At 40.5% G+C, this 15,455-nt stretch overlaps 1 protein-coding gene across 1 annotated transcript; it reads right to left on the reverse strand.

Annotated features, from left to right (window-relative positions):
- Positions 1-4,246: 4,246 nt before the first annotated feature.
- slc20a1a (solute carrier family 20 member 1a) lies at positions 4,247-12,723 on the reverse strand. The gene is made up of 11 exons (XM_084055644.1): positions 12,523-12,723; positions 10,353-10,930; positions 9,830-9,970; positions 9,626-9,711; positions 9,385-9,481; positions 7,606-7,725; positions 6,502-6,777; positions 5,877-6,348; positions 5,399-5,584; positions 5,003-5,087; positions 4,247-4,807 (listed from the first exon to the last, which is right to left on the reverse strand). The coding sequence occupies exons 2-11, from the start codon at positions 10,699-10,701 to the stop codon at positions 4,652-4,654; spliced, it is 1,968 nt and encodes a 655-aa protein (XP_083911770.1). The 5' UTR covers positions 10,702-10,930; positions 12,523-12,723; the 3' UTR covers positions 4,247-4,651.
- Between the last annotated feature and the right edge of the window lie 2,732 nt (positions 12,724-15,455).

Below are 15,455 nucleotides of genomic sequence, written 5' to 3' on the forward strand. Positions count from 1 at the left end.
GACAGAGATTATGGTTCTTCCCCTGCCTGCCTGCCTGCCTGCCTGCCTGCCTGCCTGCCTGCCTGCCTGTCTGGAGCTAATCTCACAAACCACTGATCCCATCAGCATCAAACTTTTTGTCCATGCTGCCAGTAGGGGGCTAGGGGCCACAGACTGTCATGCTGCCAGTGCATGCTGCCAGTAGGCCAAGGAAGTCTCTCCAGTGTCTCCACCCACCAGTCATTTGTCAAATCAGCCTCATGGTGCGGTGGTACTATACCAGCCCACTTTAAGGTTTTTGGCCTATAACTGAAGAGGTTAACTATAGGTCGTACAATGAAATCACATATTTCTTTACCCTGGATTCCTTGTATCATGACATAACTTCCCGTGTAAGCCACACCCATTTCCGCTTAACTAGATTTTCCACCATAAGCATTTTCTTCAAAACACACGTTTTTCTACTCTACAGATTTCGTCCAGAACTCACAAATTGCTACAAAATGTCTCTGTACTCATGATGTGATAAACACTTATCTTACTTTTTTTTAAATTCCAAACCCAATAGCTATAATTGTGTTCCAATTTCTTTTAATCACATATGTTGAGGGGCCTAACAAACTTTGGTGTGTGTGTGTGTGTGTGTGTGTGTGTGTGTGTGTGTGTGTGTGTGTGTGTGTGTGTGTGTGTGTGTGTGTGTGTGTGTGTGTGTGTGTGTGTGTGTAAGAGTGATGAAATATGCCTACAAAAGATATTCCCTGTTGTTCCAGAGGCAGCCATACATAACATAATATTAGAATGTCACATTATGGAGGTACGAACAATTCTCCCTCTCTACCCCAGTCGCTGCAAACTGTCATAGTGATGCAACTCTAAGCTGTCTCAAAGCTGACTTCTCTGCAATATATTTTAACTTGAAGATGACTATTCACAGTCACCCTGTATGTCTCCCTAAACGTGAAGAACTTTAAAGGATAGTTCACTGGATGTTGCTGAAAATGGCATAGAGCTGTTGAATGTACCCTCTATATGGAATGTGTTATGTAATAACATTGAACAAGTTTTGTGTGTTTGAAGTCCAGCACCTGCCTTTGAATGGTCTATGGACGTGTGCTTCTTTTGGTCCTCGTTATGTAATAACGTTGCCTTGCTTTGAATCCAATTCATGCAACCCTTAAAATTAGAAAACGTTTTATTGGCGCAATAAAGCATTCACCGCATGCATGGCTTCCATGTGGATCTCAATGGCCATCTATGACATTAGTCTTTAGTTATAAATGACTTAATTCCTTCTCAGGTGTCCTGCTTTCCATAACAATGAAAAGATAAGCAAAAACAAAACAAAAAAACCCTAAATGAAATAAGGTGCTGCCTATTCTCTCTTCAAAATGAAGTTTATTAAAGCCTTAGCCACACCATTATGTACATAGATGGCAAGTCAACTGTAGAATAAACATTGTAAAGGTGGGTCAGTGCTTATTATACATTATGGTTACTATACTGATGGCTGGCTTTGCAGTTACTTGAGGACAGGGGGAGATTACATTCTACCAACTAAACCAGGTTCATTAAGGTGAACAGATATTCTTGCTGTTGATGAGAAAACATGAACGATTCCATGTGGTGTGTAAGTTTTGTCAATGGAACAATGGCAAAAGAAACAGGACAGTCAAAAAAATGATTAAAGATGGTTGATTCAATATTGAAGGGCATGGCATGGTTTAAAGGAGCTTAAAGGAAGCTTAAAGGAATCACTTTACAACATATGTTGCGTAGACATGGTATATGTACATGGAGTCAAAAGTGTAATGATATTTATTCTATAAGTCTTTCAAAGTCTGTTAAGATGATGTTCATGGAAAACACAAGGTGATGTTAAGAGCGATGCATCGGGAACACATTGAGTCTCAAACAAGTGTCCAAGTCAACATGTTCTAATTTATTGAAAGACAGGCAGTCACATAATATACATTTACAGAATTTGAGTTGGACAGCCCACAAGGCGGTTTCGTATGGGCATAGCTATTACACAGATAATAAATTATGCCTATGTGTGTAAGTGGAGTGAAGTCCCCCCCCCCCCCCTGCACGGGTGCTATAGCCTCCCTGATTTACAGGAAGGCTGGTAGATGAATCCTGTAGGTAACTGTCATTTCTACAACATCGCAAACAGTTCTAGGCTAGCGTTTTACCACGAAATGTTAGAGCGTCAAAGGGACAGGAAATGTCTACATGGATTCCTGGTAAATAGGGGACATATGTCCACAGTTACTGTACTATGTGTTCTCAGAAACCAGGTGTGTGTATAGTTTCATTAATCGGAGTACAACGTTTCAACCCACATAGGTCTTCGTCAGGTACAAACATGAAATGTACATGATGTTTTTTTGGGCAGGAGTTTTTCTTTATTAAAGTGTCATGCTTCCAAAGAAGCCCAGCTCATATGCACTTACAGGACACTTTTACATTTCAATTGCCATAAACAATAAACCGACATGGTAATTCACAAACAATAATCAAATGATTAACAAAATAAAACACTCAAGCCTCATACTGTACATAGCAGATTACATAAATACAACTTAAAATATAACATTGGGCCTGTTACCTCACATCTTAACGAATGAGAAGGCCGGACATGAACCTATTTGAAAAGCTGAGATTGTCTTCTACTCCAGGCTCTAGAAACAAAATGTGCCGTCTTAAATACCTCATAATTAAACAACCACTCCAACCACTCCAACTTCTGGCCATCATCTTCCCAGAATAGCTTAGGTTTTTGTTTTTGCATTACATCAAATAAAGGAACCTTCAAATCGTCATACAGAGTACAATAAAACATAACATGGAATTCATTTTCGACAGGCAGGCAGGTCACATACATTGCATATCCTATTCTCTTCTGGCACAGCTGAGAACCGACCTACCTCAATAGCAACAGGCAGGATACCAGAGGCAGGTTGTACAATATGAACATATTTTGTCAAGGTCATGTGACCTAGAAGCTATTGAAATTCCCAGATATTAAACATTATGAAAAATAGTTTGAGAAAGTAAACGTACCAACTAAGTAAAGGTTGTGCATCATGTAGGCATGAGTAAAGAACATTGAATGCATGTTGAGCTGTGTCATCTCATTTCAGTTAAATTCTCATGTGATTCTGACTTGGTTCATTATAAGCTGCTCACATTGTTATGAATATGGCTGAATGGGGTGTTCCGCCAGAGATAGGAAGCAGACTGATAAAACAGCACCTGCATAGAGTTCACATGGGAGTGAGATACGCTTAGCCAAAACACTGTATTGGGTTGTTTGGTTACATCTAGTACAGTAACTCTGAATTTAGTCCTCACCAACTCACATTATGTCAGTCTTCGGCAGCCTCCCGAGGTAAACAGGCATTGGCCGCTAAATTCAGCTTTATTTATTTTATTATACCTTGTATTATTCTATCTGTTGTATCAAATTAATATACATTTTGAGGCAATCCTTTGTTCTGGTTTTATTTGTTAGGCAACGTTTTGACCACTGTCGGTCTTCATCAGGTCTTGATACATTACAAGGCAAGGCAGTTTAAATACAGGAAGGAGAGGCACAATACAATCAGCGGCAGCTGTGGTGTTAACCTGAAATCAATTTATAATTAACTTTTTTAGTATGGCCCTTTAGCCTGTCCACCCTGAATGCCCTTATTTGGAAATTTGTTTTTCCTTTTTTGTGTGATGGCGTCACTGCCCCTGTATAGCTCTTCCCTAGATCTACAAGCTCTCTATATGGCAACACTATATTCAGCCTGAGCCTGTATATCTGGTGGGTGTGATTTCAGGTTAACACCACAGCTGCCACTGATTGTATTGTGCCTCTCCTTCCTGTATTTAAACTGTATCAAGAAGTATCAAGACCTGATGAAGACCGACAGTGGTCGAAACGTTGCCTAACAAATAAAAAACAGACTCTTCCATTGGGAGCTCAATCGGTGTGCGGACCCCCCTTCTTTTTCTCGTGAATGTATTGTTGTCCGGCACCTCACTCCTTGAGTCCTTGCCGATACGCGCACCGAGCCGGTACTATACTTATTATGCACATGACCACAGCATAGTGGTATAGGATCTGTGGCTCTGGACAACCAGGTCTCCATATATGCCTAAATATGGGCGTAACGTGGTTGTGGTCCCATTAGTCATTTGAATATGAAATTAAATGAAAAAAGAAATTTACACTGAAATGCATTATTACACCATAATAATGTACTAAAACATACAAAGATGTTGGTATTAATGTTTATTCTCAATGTAGGTTCTTATAAAGATACACTTCTTTCAATAATATATTTAATTGATCAAGGATACTTTTATAAATATAGATTTCATGTGATGAACAAAAAAAGTAAAAATAAAAAAGTCTAGTTAACTTCTGGTTCTCTGAATTGCATTCTTAGGTCCTGCCATGCATTGTTTATTCATTCAGAAGCCAGCAAAATACTACAAAAATACAATGATATATCATAATCATCAACATCTTGGTGCAGTGCTATATAAAGGATACAATTATGATTAGTTTGTACAGAAAAAAAAAACTGAAATTAAGTCTTTCAATACAGTTTCAAACAAAAACATTATTCATGAATACTGCGTCCCAGACCATCAGTATTCTGTCAGATCAGCGGGCTGTTCACAATATGACATGGATGAAGAGGGCCATGATGGCTGCACTGATAAAGCCAGAGATAGGAACTGTAACAAACCAGGCGATGAAGATATTCCTGAACAGACGCCAGTCCACTGCCTTCCTGGACCGCAGCCACCCCACTGCCACCACAGAGCCAACCTGCATCGAGACATGGCAGCATGTACTGTGTAAGTCAACGTGTGATTTCAGCTGGTTCATCACTGCAGCTCACACAGGTTCTAACAGCCGGCCATAGTTATTTCAAAATACACGTTAAGACCTAAACCTATTTAAAATAATGTTATTTTTCTGTTTGGGATGTTTTTTTTTTATGTATATGCATGCTTCTGGTACCTTGCAGTGAGTTGTGCTGACAGGAAGTCCAATGTTGGAGGCCACCACCACTGTGAGTGCTGAAGCCAGCTCAATGCTGAATCCACTGGATTGAATAAAACACGTTATTTAGTTATAGACATTTTTGTAAAGTCAAAAGCATTGCCCTTTTCATTTCTGTGTACTGCTTAATTTGTTGCAAAAATAGCCAGTCTACAGTCTACAAGTTCACAACGTAACGCGCCATGAGCTTGTAGATCTATTTTCAGCATGGGACAGCATCGTATTAAGAATTCACAAAAGTACAGTAGGCCAACTAAATTGTGGTATAACTATGATATGATAAACTAGCATATGACATTTGAGGATCCTGAATGAAGACGATAATGATACTGTATATGGTATATGGTACAGTACCTGGAGGGAGTAATTGGTGTGAGGTCTTTGCCCATAGTCTGGATCACTCGCCGACCCCACACCCAGAGACCAATGCAGATGCCCACTCCGCCATACAGAAGCAACCAGATGGGTGTGGGTGAAGTGGATACCACAGAACCACTCTCATATAGTAGCCAGAGAGCCACCAGGGGGCCAATTGCATTGCTGAAGGAAAAAAAAGCTTTCATGATATACAGTAAGTAACCCTTGCCCTCCTTATCGTTGGTTGCATGTAATGTTGATAATCTAAGAATTGAAGCAGTTTTAGTTTTATTGGGTCATTCTGGATTACACTGCAAAGATCCTGAGTGTTAATTTAACTCTGAGAGTATAAAAATAGACCTGTATGGGACCAGCGATCTTGCAGTGTAACATTCCAAATGGCCCAAACACACAAATGTGATTATACAAAATGCACAGAGCAGTGCAGCAATTGGGAATACAAGCTGCTTTGTACCTGACATCGTTCCCTCCATGTGCAAAGGAGCCAAAACATGCTGTGAGTATCTGGAGGAATTGGAACAACAAGGTGACCTCTGGTTGGTCAACCTCCAGCTCGTCCTCCTCCAGAGCAAGGTCTTTGCCAGCCTCTACCGTTCCGCTCCCATCGTTGACTGGCCCGCCATCGGTCACCGCTGAGCTGTAGCTGCTGTAGCTGTCCACTCTTGGCCTCCGCTGCAGCCCACTGTCGCTGTCCTTGTATTTGGGGTCCCCCTGGATGCCATAGATGGCCATGGTGTAGGAGGTGTAGCTGTTGTTTCTGCGCAACGACTTCTCCTCTGCGTCGCTGTCACCAATGCAGTCCCCAACCTTCGCTATGTGGAGCTTGTGAAGCAAGTCTTTGTAAAGCCCAGAGTCCTTGTGTATTGTGTGTGACCGTCCACTGTGGGGATCAGTGATGGTCATGGGGCCAAAAGTGCCATTTAGCGCTATGGAAATAACATCGCATAATTAATATTCAACATGTAAAGCTCGCAAAAACAATAATCTATAATGCATTTTCATTTGTGATAAACAGCAACATTCATACATTAGTTTAATACACACATTTATTGTTTAGATGAAAGGAAAATGTATCTCACCATTGCCAATATCTATGTCTTTAGTGTCCATTTCATTGACATCCAAATCAGCTTCTTCTGAATCTCCCAGTCTGAAAGCCACCTTCTCACTGTCTGCTGGAGCAGTCTCATGTCCATGGTCACTGGGTTTGGATGGCTGCATCTCTTTGAGAGGTTTGGTTGAGTTCTTCTCCATCAGTGGAATTTCACTGGGTTTGGATGGCTGTACCTCTTTGGGAGGTATGGTTGAGTTCTTCTCCATCAGTGGAGTTTCACAAGGATTAGCAGCCATTTTCCCTATTGTAAAAAAATGTGTAAAGCTCCAGCCACCAAACAGCAAGATTCAGGAAAGCAATGAGGAGGCCAATTTATTTGTGCATGCACACAGCAAAATTCGGAGTGTCAATTTAACTCCACACACTCCACACTTAAATCAACACTTCAGATTTTATTGTGTACTGTATACTATTTCAGGGTTTCCATCATGGAAGAAAAAGGGAGAAGGGAATGGGAGTCCCGCACACTGTCTTCACTTATAGAGGAGTTTATTTAGTTAGATGCAACGTTTCGGTCGCTTAGACCTTCATCAGGCGGTGGTACTTTTCCACGGAAAAGTACCACCTTCACTCACCTATATGGGCCGCCCCCTGCTCCATGGTAACGGATTGGCGTGTGGCTTTGATTGGCCCTCGCCTCTCTGAGAGTTGTAATATATACTGGCTGTGTGCCAGCTGCTTCTTTATGCCTGATAAAGGTCCAAGCGACCGAAACGTTGCATCTTAACTAAATAAACTCCTCTATAGGTGAAGACAGTGTGTGGGACTCCCTTCTCCCGTTTTCTTCCATATTCAGTACTCATACTTCAGACACCTGTCCGTTCGTAGGTGTGCTAAAAGGACATATCCTAAAAGTCATAAGTATTGTTGGTTACTAAAATGACTTGTAGTAACCTACAAATTCAAGTGAATACTAGAATTTAGAGATTTTCACCTTGAATTGCCAAACTGCTACCAATTAAACACACATTTTGCCACACAATATTATCATATGCATTTTCACTCACAAACTTAGTACAATTAACCTTCTCCAATAGTATTTTAGAAGGAAAAAAGGTTGTTAACTCACGTTTGATCTTGTTTTTGAGGCGTGGACAGACAATAAACCACACGACCACAGCTGTGACAGCAGCAAAACCCAACGAAATGCACAATGTACCCCACCATGGCACTCTGTCAAAACCCAGCACTAGGTACAGAGAAGGGCAACAACATGAGAGAGTACACCATCTCAGAAAAGAAGGGAGAAAAAAAATAACACTTTCTAATTAATCCATAAACAATATTGCCTGGTGTGTTTTTTTTAAGTAGTAAAAAGAAAGAAAAGGATACCAACTGTTAAAAAATATAGTCAATATACAGTTATATCCAAAAGGGCAGACTGTTTATTCAAGATATCAAGGACCATGTGATGGAACTCCTTTTCAATGTCTCGTGAGTGGTGATCACATGATTTGTCGGAGGTTATGCAAAAAGTCTCAACTGTCAGTTCTGAACTTTTATGGCTGCCAGGCTGTATCATTGTGCTACATCATTGTGCTACAATGTCTCAGTCTCTTTATCTCCTTTATGCAGCATGGCATTGCAGCACAATGATAATGTGTCCAGACAGAGTACAGAGTCAGTTAAATACAGTTCTATCTAGTCCATGTTGGCTTTAGATCTAGTACATACAATTGCAAAATATATTGTTGTGGTTTTAATTATTCAGAGTAAGTACATTTTTGTTTTAACTGGTTGACTTGGGTTAGAGTGACAGCGTTCCATGACAGGGACAATTTACTTACATTCTTTTTTGTGGAACTAATTAAATATAGATTTATGATTGAAGTCAGTCCATCAGCAAAAGATTGTGGTCCTTTCCTATGGAGGTGAATCCTGAGAAGATGACTTAATCCTCAATATTTTAGGGACAACTTACCCATTTTTCCATGTAGACAATGGCACAATAATTACTAACACAGGGCCAAACGGGGGCTGGGGGATATCACGGTCAAAGAAAATAGCCATTAACCAGGCTTATTTCAGTGAGGCCTCAACTGAGATGGTTGACACTGTATCAAGAATTTAAGGGTTCACTAATTTATATGAGAACAATGTGTTTTCTGAATGACGATTTCAGCTTGAGGAAGCTAGAATGTGGTTTGATGTGTGAGTGCAAAAAATGTGTTGTAGAGAGATATAGTTCTCTGTAGATATGCGTGTTTGAGAGAGCAGGGGGTGTAATGGTGTGCATTATTCCTTGACCCATACACACACCGGCCTGCAGCCTTCAGTGAAGGGCCCAGGCCAGTTGACTTCTTGAAAAGTTCAATCCTGCAAATGAAACAAAAAGGAGCGGAAATTGTCCATTTAATGCCCATATTTCTCTCAGATCAATTCATTCAGTTTTATTTTATCATTTTATTTACTTACTTACTCATTTACTTTTTCTTTCTTTAAGTGTTTTTAATCAGTGTCTGGTTTCTTTTTTTCTTTCTTTTTTAACTATGTATCTAATTGTATTTTTTATAGTTTTTAAGCTCTTTGTAACTGTAAAAATAAAAAAATGTTTCCCATGTTAAGTGAAAAACGTCTTTTTGACAAACAAATAATGTCACGGTTGAAATATTGATGAAATATTTCCTCTTTTTGTCACCTGCTTTTGTCATAAGATGATAGTCATCAACAATAGTGGGAAGAGCACTCCATTGAGTCTGCGGCAACACACTCTATTCAGACTTCATGCCAGTCAAACTCTCGCTCCAGGGATTTCAATGGCTGCTGTAGTGCAGTGCAGTGAGAGAGCGCTTCCAAAGAATCAGGGGTGTAGAGTGTGTGTAGGACATACGCCTGTGTTTGTACTCACTTGGGGCTCCTGTGTACATGATGGAGAACAGGTTGATGCCCAGGGTGACAGCGTAGAAGATAGGAAGAGCTCTGAGGCCATTGGGCACCGGATCGTCCTGTGGAAGTTATGGAGAGTGTTGAGATGTGACAGAGCTAATGATCACACATCAACTGATACCGCACACATCAGTAGAGAACTCAGTACATACACATAGATGACATTGAAAATGTGTTTTTGACTTATTATTCTTTCCCCTTACTTTGTTCAGGATGAATTTGCGAACAAAATAGAAGAGAATTCCTGACATGATTCCAGACAGCAGGGGCGAGAGAAACCAGGATGCAACTGTTTGAAAATGGAAATAATTCCCAGAATATTATATTCAGCTTTTAACTGTACAATGCCCACACTTGAAATACAATTTTAATGTTCCAAGCCATGGGAAAAAAACAGCAGTAATCACCAATGCGGAGCAGCTCCATCCATTTGATCCCCTGGTAACTTCTAGCTACCATGGAGTAGCCGATCGTAGCTCCGACAATACAGTGGGTTCCAGAAATGGGGAGCTTCAGAAAAGAAGCCACAAGCTGCCACACAGCAGAACCTGAAGCACACAAATGAATAACATAGCCTATAGCCTCACTTTTTCCAACCAGATGATTATGAAAATTACCAGATCAAACAATGTCCTTTTCTTTGTAAAGACTGTAAACAAAACATCTCATTTATACCAATGATCTGCCCAAGTATTTGAGAATGGAGCTTGAGTATAACCAAAATCTTAAGAAATTGCAAATGACAAGCTCCAATTGGAGGAGCAGAACCTTGCTGAAGGTAACTATGACTATGGAGGGAGAACACGGTAGTTTTGTTTACTTCCCCCACCCAATTACTACATAGTAACTTGGGGATTCTGACAATTATAACCATTAGTTTACATTGCTCAAACAACCAAAGTCTCTGAAGAGCAGTATAATAACACTTACCGAACATGGCACTTATGGATCCAGCCATTAGCACGTGTTCAGAGCCATTGTACATTCTGACGTCGATTATTCCCGACCGGATGGTCTCACTGACTTTGGCTCCCAGGAGGATGGAGCCCACCGTCTCAAATATAGTGGCGAGGACGCAGGCCTGGCGCAGCGTCACCACACCGGAGCCCACCGCTGTGCCAAACGAGTTGGCCACATCATTGGCCCCCACGGAGAAGGCCAGGACAAAGGCTATGATGAAGCCCAACACTAAAAGCCACATGTAGCCTGACATGTCATTGTGGTATGCCACAGCCATGGTGACTGTGGAAGCGATGGTAGCTAAGGTAGTAGTATCCATTGTTAGGCTACTTCTGAAAAAAATGTTTTTAAGCCAATTTCAGTAAAGCTTGGCAGTTATTTATGAGGTAGTGTGTGTATAAATTATGTGCTGTCTTTCTAGTAAAAAAAGCTGAATTTGATTATATGCTATCTAGGTATACAGGGGTTGTCTGAAGGCATAATTATAAAAGGACATAATATAGAGAGAGGAACTTCAGCCATTGTGAGTCAGCCTTTGATGATAGATGCTGCAAAAAAAAAAGAAAAGGCCTATATTAGAATGGAGCTTGAAACATGATGAATAGTAATGCATGTTAGTTTATAAATTAACAGTAGCAAACTTGTTGGCTTTAGGCCTATATGTCAAGACAATCGATCCAATTTAGGTCAGTATGATCTGATCTTCCAAACAAGGCATAGAAAATGACCAAAACAACTGATAATCATTTTAACAGTCTATGTCTATCTAGTCCTAAGGTAGCTGAACATTTTAAAGTTTAAATGGAGTCTGTAAGTTAATGCATGTAGAAGTATAGGACTGAAAAAATGACAATCTTTGATTTGAACATTCTTGACCAAAAAAGTGCTATAATCCAATCTATTACAAATGTAGCAGAACATTTATAAGTTTGAATGAAGTTTCTATGTTACAGTAGGCTGTGGAAGACGTTAATTACGCACAAAATAATCACCATTAAAGAGTATTAAATATATAGCCCATATATATTAAAACGTTTAATAAATTCGCTATAAATAGTTAAAATCCAAACATTATAAAGTTTGAACTATCTCAAAGCTATGTGGCCTACGATAGAGACAGAAAGTGGGGAAAATAAATAAAAGCCCGCAAATGTGAGGTGGCAGCCCTAATTGCACATAGCAAAATAGCTGAAATGCAACTTGCATAATGAAATTACAAAGCCACTTAAAACTTCAAAGAACAAACCATAAAGCCACGCAGAGAGGGCGATTTAATTGGCCTATTGACCCTATTCAGTCTAGTCTTTGGTCACGAACTCTGTAAATCTTCTTAGCTTTGGCAATGCTATGCGCTTGCATAATTGAAAAGTGTTTGTTTTTTCTTGCTTTCTTTATGTAGGTTCCAGAATAGCCTTGGATCAAGAGTCAGGCTATCGTAGATGTACTTTATCGAGTCTGACTTTCGTATCTATGATAGTCTTGGGTTTCACCCCCCAATTGTCACTGGACATCCGCGCGGAAAGCCCGTACTTCTCCGTACATGTAAAAAAAAACATATAAAGTGCTGACCCTGTAGCCACGGATATTAACTCAACAATAGATATTTCAATAGATATGTGTGTTTAATAATCCCGCCTGTGTCAGATTCTGTCGGAAATTCCCTGTGTTCCTCAATGAGCGGTAGGGACGGGGCGCATCCGGTGAAAGCCGGTATTACACTCAATGTAGTAAGGAAACAAACGAGAGGGGAAATGGCGCTCAGACATGGACGGGATTAAAACACAGGTCTATTGAAAGATACGGACTAATACAGTGCACAAATATTCCGAATGCCGAGTTAACATCCGGGGCTACCGGGGTAAGTGCCTTATATTTTGCATTTGTACATGTTCGGAGAAATACGGACTTTACGGGCGGATGTCCAGTGACAATTAGGGGTAAAGCCCAAGACAGTCATAGATATGCAAATGTAAAAACATTGATAAAACACATGATACTGATAAGCGTCTTGATCCAGGGCTAGTTCCAGGCAGGAGGCAGCCATCCGCGCATCAGCAAGTTACGACTGACAAGACAAACAGGTAGGCCTACGTAAATGAATGGGAGTCTAAAATAAACTGATATATCATAGGCTACTCACTTGCAAGTCCACAGTGAAAGTTTTCTTTCGGTGTGATATGGGTCCACTGCACCTAGACCGCTTTCTGTCAGGAGAGAGAGAGATAGAGAGATATTGCACGCCTGTGTGAGCAAAGTTGACAGATGTTTCAGTGGCAGGTGTGCGTCATTCGCTCATAAGGCTCAATTAGGCTGTTGCTTGAAGCCCTGTTGTTTGGAGGTTGAAGCTCCACATGAGGTTATATATTCCCTGGGCTGGTTGGAGGAGGGATATGTTCATATGTAAACGCCCTTCCAGTTTAACCACGAGACCGTTGCTGCCGCTAATATTTAGCTTGTCTGTTGACAGTCAGGGAATAAAATTACAGTTTTCATTTGCGTTCCTCAAACAAGAGGATTTTGTCAGCTTGCCCTCGTGGTGATAAGCCAATCCCAAAATGCTGTTGTTTTGTGGTTGTATCAGTTGTTATGCCACATTTATCTAAATATTACATAACTCAGTAAACTCTCTCTACCTCCCTCTCACCCCTCTCACTGAAATAAACTCAGTACAGTAGCCAATGACTTGTAAAACACTCATGGAAAACTTTGCATGCAACTATGGAAGCTACAGTTGTTATGGGAAGCTCAGTGGTGTAAAGTAATTAAGTAGCCTACATTTACTCAAGTACTGTACTTAAGTACAATTTTGAGGTACTTTTACTTTATTGGAGTATTTCCAATTGTCTTTACTTTTACTTCTACTCCACTACATCTCAGAGGCAAATATTGTACTTTTACTCCACTACAATTATTTGAAAACGTTAGTCACTAGTTACTTTGCAGATATACATTATTACATTATAAAACATACATTAACCACGTTAGCCCTATTTTTTACCTAGTGTATTTGAAAATAGTAGATCTACAAGCTCACAACGCATTGCATCGCGACACGTTGTGAGCTTGTAGATCTGCTATTTTCAAATATTTCAGTACTTTTACTCAAGTAAATCTTTAATTCAGGACTTTTACTTGTAACAGAGTACTTCTACATTGCAGTATTGATACTTGTACTTAAATAAAACATTTGAGTACTTTTTCCACCACTGGAATCTCACATTGTGGTATGAGAACTGGTAACCCATGTGTAGTAGTTGAACAGTAGGCTATGGTAAGCCACAGATCCAAAACAGGGTTAATGATTAATCTTCCATTTAATATTAGTTGCTTTGTGACATGAAATTCCACTAAAGTGTCGGAACACATCAAGTCAGCAGATGTTGCCATGTGCTGAAATGCTACACTGCACCCAAAACTGCTGATGGGTTCCTGTTCATTACTTATTATTTAGTAGAGCTATATGTACAGTAGTATTGGTGGTGGTTGGAATCTATGAGATCTAACAAGTTAGTCTTTAAATTGCCCCTGGAACATGCTGACCTTTCATTTTGACCTGACGGACCATATAGAAATTACTCATAGAGCTGTTCTATTGGATTTAAACCCCAAAGATCTGGAGTGTTATCCCCTGAAAATAATATTAGCATCATATAAAATGTGCTTAGCATATTGAAAATTCTCTATTTGAGAAGGTACGCTTGTTGGAATAGTCCTTGGTTTGAGGTCATGTCTATCCAATGAAATGAAACATACCTAATATGCAAATGTTTGTCTAGGAATCCCATGGTTTTAAAGTTGAGCATAATGAAAGATGACACAGGCTCACTATACCACACAAACCAAGTATTTTAGTGTGTGTGTGGTGTGTGCAAGGCGGATAAACTGGCACTCCATTAAAATTGTTTTTGATAGAATAGTAAAACATTGGCAAGCTGAATGTTAAGCTTAAATACTCCAGTTTCACCTCATTCAGCTGAATATTCATCTCACATTCAGAGATGAAGTAAAAAGGGATCGCATATTAAAGTGCCTTTTCCACTGCAATACCACATTGCTGGGTAAAAATTAACTTGGCAGCAGGCTCTCCAAGTGTCATCCCCCCATTGCGATCCTTAACGTTAAGTATTGTCATGATGACTCATGTGGCCTGCCCTGTTCCTACATTAGATGAATGTAATGGGTACAGTACTTAAAACCAGCTCAGTGGCCTTGTGGTTAGAGTGTCTGCCCTGAGACTGGGAGGTCGGCGTTCGATCCCTGGCTGGGTCATACCAAAGACTAATAATGGGACCCAATGCCCCACTCAGCATCAAGGGTATTAACCCCCTCGAATTGGGGTCCCTGTGGTATACTAGCGTCATGGGTGTACTTGTACATCACGCTGCCTCACTATAAGGAAACAGGAGATAGGCTCCTGCCCTACGGGCCTCAGGGCTCGGCAAGCCTTAATACTACTTACAGTCACAGTTACTCACATGATAGGTGTCTATAAATAAGCACATGATACGAGGCATTCGGGGGATGATAAAATATGTATTCGGGACAAACAGAAAAGATAAACATCCCTCTGGATTGGCTGGCAGACCGGCCAATTTCATAATGTGAATTTCCTTTGGGGTGTACGTAGCTTAGTGGGCAGCTTAGTGGTAATCAGATGGTCACTGGCTCTTCTCCTGGCTAAGTGTCCCTGAGGGGTGTAGTGGAAGGGGAGCGCAGGGGAGCGACACGCCCCCCACTTCTAAAGATAGAATTGTGGTTTTGGACAATTGATTAATCTATTGAGTATAGATGAACTTCCCCACTTCTAATAGTAGCACTATATCCCTAAAGACACCTGACCTAAAAGTAAGTAAAGTATCCCCCCAAAAAGAAAAGAGAAATACTAAATTGTTTTGAACTCTCTGCTCCAATTGCAGATTTCTGTCTGTCTGTCTGTCTGTCTGTCTGTCTGTCTGTCTGTCTGTCTGCCTGCCTGCCTGCCTGCCTGCCTGCCTGCCTGCCTGCCTGCCTGCCTGCCTGCCTGTCTGTCTGTCTGTCTGTCTGTCTGTCTGTCTGTCTGTCTGTCTGTCTGTC

Source organism: Gymnoscopelus microlampas (assembly GCF_963454915.1).
Source record: "Gymnoscopelus microlampas genome assembly, chromosome: 4".
In the NCBI taxonomy this organism is placed as follows: Eukaryota; Metazoa; Chordata; class Actinopteri; order Myctophiformes; family Myctophidae; genus Gymnoscopelus; species Gymnoscopelus microlampas.

What these genes read in the sequence shown, in the direction of transcription:
- slc20a1a (XM_084055644.1), bottom strand. Translation starts at nt 10,701, where the DNA reads ATGGATACTACTACCTTAGCTACCATCGCTTCCACAGTCACCATGGCT. An exon ending in AGACATAGATATTGGCAATG is followed by an intron (nt 6,349 to 6,501) that starts GTGAGATACATT and finishes TTATTTCCATAG; the next exon opens with CGCTAAATGGCACTTTTGGC. An exon ending in ACACCAATTACTCCCTCCAG is followed by an intron (nt 5,088 to 5,398) that starts GTACTGTACCAT and finishes TATTCAATCCAG; the next exon opens with TGGATTCAGCATTGAGCTGG.